Below are 8,682 nucleotides of genomic sequence, written 5' to 3'. Positions count from 1 at the left end.
CTCCCAAAGTGCTGGGATTACAGGCTTGAGCCACCGCGCCCGGCTCCTTTTTATTCTAAATATTTCCATCTCTCTGCTGACATTGCCCATCTCTTCTTATATGCTGTCTACTTTATCCATTGGAACTCTTAGCATACTAATCATAGTTGTTTCAAATTCCTGGTCTTACAGTTCCAGCAGTCCTGCTATATTTGGTTCTGATGCTGGCTTTATCTCTTCAAGTTGTATTTTTGCCTTTTAGTATGGCTTGTAATTTTTCTTAATAACTGGACATGAAGTACTGATTAAAAGTAATGGTATAAATAGGTCCTTAGGAATTTACTGGTAAAGTGTAGGAGGAGAGGAAGTGTGCTACGGGCCAATGATTAGGTCTCTGTCTCTTAAAGAGCCTATGCGTGTGGACTATGGGCTTCACAAGGGATTATCTGCACCTCCTATTCCCCTACTGAGGTGGAACAGGTTAGTAGCTTAGGCTGGAGTTATGTCTTTTCTTTCTCCAATGTGGAAGGCTGGAATTGGGTATTTCTCTTTGCCTAGGTCAGTTAGGCTCTGATAAAACCTCAGTGGGTAGGCTGTGGTTAAATAGCTCTTCTTGAGGGCAGATCTTGTTAAGAACAGCAGAGTACTCTGGGGTACTCAAAATGGTTTCTTTTTCCCTCCCTCTGCTAGAAGACTATTTTAATCTGAAATTTATTGTGAAAATCTGGTTGAGCTCTGAAGTTAAAATTAAATCACAAAAATACCCTCTGCACCGTACCTCACTGCCCCATGACTGGGTTCCCTGGAGTTTTTGTTGTTGTTGTTGTTGTTTTTGGAGACAGAATCTTGCTCAGTCGCCTAGGCTGGAGTGCAGTGGCACGATCTTGGCTCCCTGACTCCTGAGTTCAAGCAGTTCTCCTGTCTCAGCCTCCCGAGTAGCTGGGATTACAGGCGCATGCCACCATGCCTGGCTAATTGTTGTATTTTTAGTAGAGACGGGGTTTCGCCATATTGGTCAGGCTGGTCTTGAACCTCTGACCTCAGGTGATCCACCTGCCTTGGCCTCCCAAAGTGCTGGGATTATGACGTGAGCCACTGCGCCTGGCCTTCCCTGGAGTTTTTAACATTCAGAGTTAACGCTTTCTGAACCTCCAACAATTCATCAATTATAGTTCAGGTTTTCCTACCCTAGCCCTGTTTCTCACAGAGGTTTCTGCTCATGAGTCTGTGCTCCGGTAAGCCAAGACTCCTTGTGTTTACCTGTTCGTCTCTCTAATCTAGGAGGTAGCATTTTGTCCTGTATCCTTGCCTCTCTGAAGGATCCAAGATCAGTTATTTATTTTACAGTCTGTTACCTTTTTATTTGTTGTTAGAATGGAGTGGCAACTGTTAAGCTTCTTACATGTGGAACTGGAAACTGGAAGCTTGTTTTTTTAATACATCAACTGTTAAATCAAGCTTGTCTAACACACGGCCTGTGGGCTGCATGAGGCCCAGGACAGCTTTGAATGTGGCCCACATAAATTCGTAAACTTTCTTAAAACATTATGAGATGTTTTTTGCAATTTATTTTTAGCTCATCAGCTAGTGTTAGTGTATTTTATGTGTGGCTTGAGACAGTTATTCTTCTTCCACTGTGGCCCAGGGAAGCCATAAGATTGGACACCCCTATGTTAAATACTTTTTAACGTATAACCTCATTAGTGGTAAAAGTTTTGTACCACCAGGTGAGTGAAAGATGGCATATTTTCTTTTATGTCCAATTTGCTTATATTTCTTTTTTGCTTTATTTTTAGGTTAATACAATCTGTTGGAATGACACGGGAGAATATATTTTATCTGGCTCAGATGACACCAAATTAGTAATTAGTAATCCTTACAGCAGAAAGGTAAAGTAGTTTAAAAACTCTGTAATTTAATGAGAGAAAAAAATCAAGAAGGCAGAAATGAAGTAATTGTAAAACGAACATAGAATGGGCATTTATAATAGAATATCCTCCCTGTTTTGCTGAAGTTTATTGTATAATTTAGAGGTTCTTAGGTACATGTGGGTCTCTTAGATTACTTAGGGAAATAGAAGATTTTATTCAGCCTTGGGCTCTAGAAAATTTAAATATATCGTTTATTTAAGTGGATAATGATCGGTACAAGTGACATTATTTCAATAACACTTTTTTGGGGAAAATATGCCGTATATAAAGTATGAGTTAATGAGAAAATTACTTTTATGTGTAACCTTAATATATTATCTTAATATTCTAAAAAGTTATTTATTTTAACATTAAGAGTAGTGTGGATAAAGCTGCCAGCTTTGGTCATTGTTTCATTTTCTTAAAAATTTGAAATTTAGTCTTTTAGAAAATTTACATTTAAAACTTTTAAAGACAAAAACAACCAAATGATGGCTGTGTTCCTGAGGTACTGAGAAAATTAAAATGCTTTCAATGAAGAAAAAAATTACCATAAGCTAATAAACCCCCTCACTAGAAGGCAAGAGATATCTAAGAATTAAATAATTTTCTAACTCTCAAATAACTTTAATTACTGTTTCAAATAGCAGTCCATTATATCCATAGAATGTTTCCTTTACAAGGATGATTTCAGAGAAATTTAGATACTGAATGATAAAGTTATAAACAGCCGACTGATTGTAATAAAAAGAAAGTGTGTGATGTTCTTTACACTTGATGTAACAGTTAAATGAGAAACCTTCTGTTTTAGAAATATGACTAGTTATTTTAAAATTTGTAAGATCTTAAACATTCAGCACATCATTTAAAGTTCCAGTTAAGAATAGGAATATGTATATTTCCTAGCTGACTCCCAACTCAAATGATACGTTTTTCTCTCCTGATTGTCTTAAATTTCCTGTATCTTTTTTTTTTTTTTTTTGCAGCAGGGTCTCACTCTGTCACCCAGGCTGGAAGGCTGCAGTGCAGTGGTGTGATCTCGGCTCACTGCAACCTCTGCCTGCTGGGTTCAAGTGATTCTCCTGCCTCAGCCTCCCAAGGATCTGGGATTACAGGCGTGCATCACCATGCTCGGCTAATTTTTGTATTTTTGGTAGAGACAGGTTTTCACCATGTTGGCCAGGCTGATCTTGAATTCCTGACCTCAAGTGATCCGCCCGCCTTATCCTCTCAAAGTGTTGGGATTACAGGCATGAGCCACCACGCCTGGCCCAAATTTCCTATATCTTTAAGTCTTTTAACATCTGTTCTTTTAATAGTGATTCCAAAAATGTACTCTAGCTTTTAATTTTTTGCGGTAGTAGCAACTGTGTATTGGTGATTGTATCAGTCATTCTGTAGTCAAATAAACCACACAGTAATTTCAATAGGGAAAGTGTAATAAAAAGAATGACTACCTATATCAGGAGATTGGAGTAATAAAGGCTTGGCTACTGAAAAGTAAAGAGGTCTCTATAAAATAAAGAAATAACAGTTACTGTGAACTGCCACTAACCCTGGGACTGAGATAAACCACCCTAAAGAAGAGACCCCCTTGCTGAATGCTGAGATTTAGACCTTATTAAAGAGGGTGTCATGGCTCACTGGATGGCATAGAAGTCTCTGTGATGCCATGCTAGTGTAACTTGTTGGGAATTCCCCTCTGGAACTTGCTGGAACACCTCTCTCTAGGGCACTGAGAAATACTTTTTTTTTTGAGACGGAGTCTCGCTGTGTCGCCCAGGCTGGAGTGCAGTGGACGGATCTCAGCTCACTGCAAGCTCCACCTCCGGGGTTTACGCCATTCACCTGCCTCAGCCTCCCAAGTAGCTGGGACTACAGGCGCCCGCCACCTCGCCCGGCTAGTTTTTTGTATTTTTTTTAGTAGAGACGGGGTTTCACTGTGTTAGCCAGGATGGTCTCGACCTCCTGACCTCGTGATCCGCCCGTCTCGGCCTCCCAAAGTGCTGGGATTACAGGCTTGAGCCACCGCGCCCGGCCGAGAAATACATTTTAAGGAGAGGTTTCTCATCAGAGGTAGTATGCTACAAAATGTCTGGGGACGTGGGGAAATGAGGCAGGAGAAGCTGTTGGGTGTTGCACTGTTCATTCAGCAGGTGGGCCCTGGTGAAACTGACTGCAGGACTCTGGTGCTATGGTGCTGGGGAAACTGCCCACACTGGAAGACCCTGGCACTGTAAAAACTGTGCTTGGTTGCAGGAGCTCACATTAGAGATAGGAAGCAAACTCCTTTTCCTGCGTTATCCTTTCAGTGCTTTTACTGACAAAGCTTAACATTATGCCAACTGGCAAAGCAAAAATATTTAAAGGACTCAGTTCCATTGCATAATCTATAAAAGTGAAGGATAAATTTGGAGCTGAGAGGAGATAATTTGATAAGTGGCACAGTAGTCTTACTTCTATCTACTTCTTGGTATTATTGCACTGTGAAATTTACTTCATTAATATTTAGGTCTTTGAATGAAGAAGAGTTCTATGAAAATTTAAAAATTACGTTATGATTGCTATAATGGCGTATATAGATTTATATGTTGGTTTTTTTTTTACCATTCTGACCAAGTTATTTAAACTTTCCTTAGCCTTTTTCTTCATATATTAAGAGAGCCATAATGTCTAAAGTCCTTTCTAATATTAATATTTTATATTTGTTTCTAAAAACGTTTTAAAACATTTTTGTCTATTAATTTAGGTTATATAGTGATGTATGAATGGGCCTGGCTGGCTGTTTGTAGCTGGATCTTACAGGTTAAGACTTATTCTTTTAGGCTCACAGAATCTAATCTTCAGCTAAGTAGTTTAAGAAACTGGATTTTTATCAGTTTACAAACGGTGGCTAGGTTCTAGTGAAATGTTTCATGATATACAATTCGTTAAGCTGGGATAACATATGAGTTTTAATTATGATTATGTTCTGATTTTCATTGGCTCTTAGCTTCTGAGTTCATATATGGGGAAGTATACAACTATTTTTGTATCAGTGGAAACATGGTATTGGCAGTCTAAAGTTTAACTTAAAATTTTCAATTTTTACGGAATAAATTGTTTATTTCTTGTTTTTCCACATTTAAACAATAAGATATTTAAGTAAGTGTGTATCATCTATCAGCCGAAAAAGAAGTTCATATTGAGGCTGTCTTTAATAGGTCATCGTTTTATTTCAGTAAGTTTTACTTAATTGTCCTGGCTTAGCAAAAAAGCTTGATGTTTTCAAATCCTGATTCTCTTAGGTCAGTAATTACAAGGGTAACCCTTTTCTTTTTCTTTTTTATTATTCTTTTTTGAGACAGTCTTGCTCCTGCCCAGGCTGGAGTGCAGTGGCTTGATCTCGGCCCACTGTAAACTCTGCCTCCCAGATTCAGGAGTTTCTCCTGCCTCAGGCTTCTGAATAGCTGAGACTACCAAGTGTGTGCCACCATGGCTGGCTAGTTTTTGTATTTTTTTAAGAGTTGGGGTTTCACCATTTGGCCAGGCTGGTCTTGAACTCCTGAGCTCGAGTGATCCACCTGTCTCGGCCTCCTGAAGTGCTGGGATTACAGGCGTGAACCATCATGCCTAGCCCCCTTTTCTTATAAAAGAAAAAATTTCCTGGAATAATATATATGTAGAATGCTTTTTGATGATTACTATTCAGAATTTTAACTCTTACGTTATACAAAATAATCACTTGGGTACCCAAGGAATGATTGTTAAAAGACCTGTTTCTGTTTTGTTTGCTTATTTTTAAAGAAATGATGATTCCTTTGGTGTATGATTTCTAATAGAATATGTATATTTAAAAAAATGATTACTCTTTCTCATTTCCAGCTTGAGAAATGATTAGTCAGATTTTCTTTTTAAAGATTATAATCATAGGCCAAGCGTGTGGCTCACGCTTATAATCCCAGCACTTTGGGAGGCATGAGGTGGGAAGATCGCTTGAGGCCAGGGGTTAAAGACCAGGCTGGGAAATGTAATGAGACTCTGTCTCTACAAAAAATTAAAAAATTAACTGAATGTGGTGGCACATGCCTGTAGTCCCAGTTACTCGGGAGGGAAAGGCAGGAGGATCACTTAAGCCCAGGTGTTCCACCACTACACTCCAAGACTGGATGACAGAGCAAGAGCTGGTATCTTGAAAAAAAATAATTATTATTATCATAAGCCTTTATAGGGCTTTTAAAAATTTTAAAACATTAATGATTCATTATATAGGAAAAGAAGCTTTTGACTATGAGTCAAATATTACCTGTTTTATAGTTGGATTATTTTAGATCCTATGATTTTGTGGGAACATTAATTTATTGCAAATAAGAATTTTGAAACACTCAGTTTTTTTTTTTTTTTTAGTAGATTTAAGAGGCTGGGGATATTCCTTATTAATGCAATTATATTTTAATTATATATAGCATAGAGACTCCCCATCATATACTGCGGAGTCCCATTAGAGTACCCCATTATGGCATAGGTGAAAGAGAAGGAAGCCCAGAGTTGGTCTTGCAGTATCTTTTGTAAAATAAATCCCAAGTATATATTGTATACATGATTTTTCTTGATTTGGCCTCAGCCAGCCATTTGTAGTCCTCAGAGCTTAAAATGTTTTCATTACTGTATGCTTTTGCTTATACTCTTCTTTCTTTCTGAGATCACCTGCTTTCTCAGGTATCTCCCATCTACTTGGTAAATTTAAAATTCATCCTTCAAATCTCAGCTCTTTTTTGTGATATTTCTCTAACATTTCCTAGACACATGTAGCTACTCCTTCATCTGTGTTCTTGCCTTGTGGATAACTCTATTTGTTTGCATGTTGTGCTTAGATGACAACTTCTTTGAGATAATGACAATTTCTTTTTGCATCTTCAACACTTAACATTATTTATTTACCTGTCATATAGTTGGAGCCCGATAAATCTTAGTAAAAGGAGTATATAAATCTGTATATTTGATACCTCAGACAGGGTTGTGGGTCAGGTTTGAAACGGGGTTATTTTTACCAAGGGATTAAAAAACTATCCTCTACTGTCTGGATACTTTTGGACCAAGCTTCATGTTTTGGGAGTGTTGTACGTGACATGATAAAGAAGGAAAGAGATGCCAACTTTGGCCAGCTATTTAGTCAAAATAACCTGGTAATCAGCAGAGTGATAGATGTTACAACTAGACCACCTTAATGTTTAGTAATCATTGCAGTTATCAATTTGTTATTTTCATCTCAGATTAAGTTACTCTGGCAATTATGCCTCTCTAGGGCATTATCCTTAGGGTGTTTTCAGAATAACTCATAATGCATTGATCCAAGGAAAGCACAACTAAGAAGATAAATCCACCGATAAAAAGTTATTATTATTTTTTTGAGACGGAGTCTCGCTCTGTCACCCAGGCTGGAGTGCAGTGGCTGGATCTCAGCTCTGCCCGCCACCTCACCCGACTAGTTTTTTGTATTTTTTAGTAGAGACGGGGTTTCACCGTGTTCGCCAGGATGGTCTCGATCTCCTGACCTCGTGATCTGCCCATCTAGGCCTCCCAAAGTGCTGGGATTACAGGCTTGAGCCACCGTGCCCGGCAAAAAGTTATTATTGAGAGGAGTGGTTCTCCCAGCACAGAGTTTGAGATCTGAGAATGGACAGACTGCCTCCTCAAGTGGATCCCTGACCTCCGAGTAGCCTAACTGGGAGGCACTCCCCAGTAGGGGCAGACTGACACCTCACACGGCCGGGTACCCCTCTGAGACAAAGCTTCCAGAGGAACGATCAGGCAGCAACATTTGCTGTTCAGCAGTATTCATTGTTCTGCAGACTCCACTGCTGATACCCAGCAAACAGGGTCTGGAGTGGACCTCCGGCAAACTCCAACAGACCTGCAGCTGAGGGTCCTGACTGTTAGAAGGAAAACTAACAGATAGAAAGGACATCCACATGAAAACCCCATCTGTACGTCACCATCATCAAAGACCAAAGATAGATACAAAGATGGGGATAAAGCAGAGCAGAAAAGCTGAAAATTCTAAAAATCAGAGCACCTCTCCAAAGGAATGCAGCTCCTCGCCAGCAACGGAACAAAGCTTGAAGGTGGATGACTTTGATGAATTGATAGAAGAAGGCTTCAGGCGATCAAACTTCTCTGAGCTAAAGGAGGAAGTTCGAACCCATCGCAAAGAAGCCAAAAACCTTGAAAAAAGATTTGATGAATGGCTAACTAGACTAACCAGTGTAGAGAAGTCCTTAAATGACCTGATGGAGCTGAAAACCATGTCACGAGAACTACGTGACGAATGCTGATTCAGTAGCTGATTCGATCAACTGGAAGAAAGGGTATCAGTGATTGAAGATCAAATGAATGAAATGAAGTGAGATGAGAAGTTTAGAGAAAAAACAGTAAAAAGAAACAAAGCCTCCAAGAAAGATGGGACTATGTGAAAAGACCAAATCTATGTCTGATTGGTGTACCTGAAAGTGACAGGGAGAATGGAACCAAGTTGGAAAATACTCTGCAGGATATTACCCAGGAGAACTTCCCCAACCTAGTAAGGCAGGCCAACATTCAAATTCAGGAAATACAGAGAACGCCACAAAGATACTCCTCGAGAAGAGCAACTCCAAGACACATAATTGTCAGATTCACCAAAGTTGAAATGAAGGAAAAAATCTTAAGGGCAGCCAGAGAGAAAGGTCGGGTTACCCACAAAGGGAAGCCCATCAGACTAACAGCAGATCTCTTGGCAGAAACTCTCCCAGCCAGAAGAGAGTGGGGGCCAATA

General features: G+C 39.4%; 1 protein-coding gene across 8 annotated transcripts in view; it reads left to right on the top strand.

Moving 5' to 3' along the window:
* Positions 1-8,682, top strand: part of DCAF6 (DDB1 and CUL4 associated factor 6) — a 146,464-nt gene that overhangs the window by 32,884 nt on the left and 104,898 nt on the right. For all 8 annotated transcript variants that reach the window (XM_017867583.1, XM_017867577.1, XM_017867581.1 and 5 more), the window contains exon 3: positions 1,776-1,868. Coding sequence is in view for 7 of the 8 variants with exons in the window: in XM_017867577.1 (XP_017723066.1) it covers positions 1,776-1,868 (93 nt within the window). In the remaining variant the exon portion in view is untranslated. The remainder of the gene's footprint in view (positions 1-1,775; positions 1,869-8,682) is intronic.

The sequence above is a fragment of the Rhinopithecus bieti genome, unplaced genomic scaffold (genome assembly GCF_001698545.2).
Source record: "Rhinopithecus bieti isolate Rb0 unplaced genomic scaffold, ASM169854v2 scaffold_3763, whole genome shotgun sequence".
In the NCBI taxonomy this organism is placed as follows: domain Eukaryota; kingdom Metazoa; phylum Chordata; class Mammalia; order Primates; family Cercopithecidae; genus Rhinopithecus; species Rhinopithecus bieti.
Note: the sequence above shows the minus strand (reverse complement) of the source record. Positions and strands in the feature narration are given on the sequence as shown.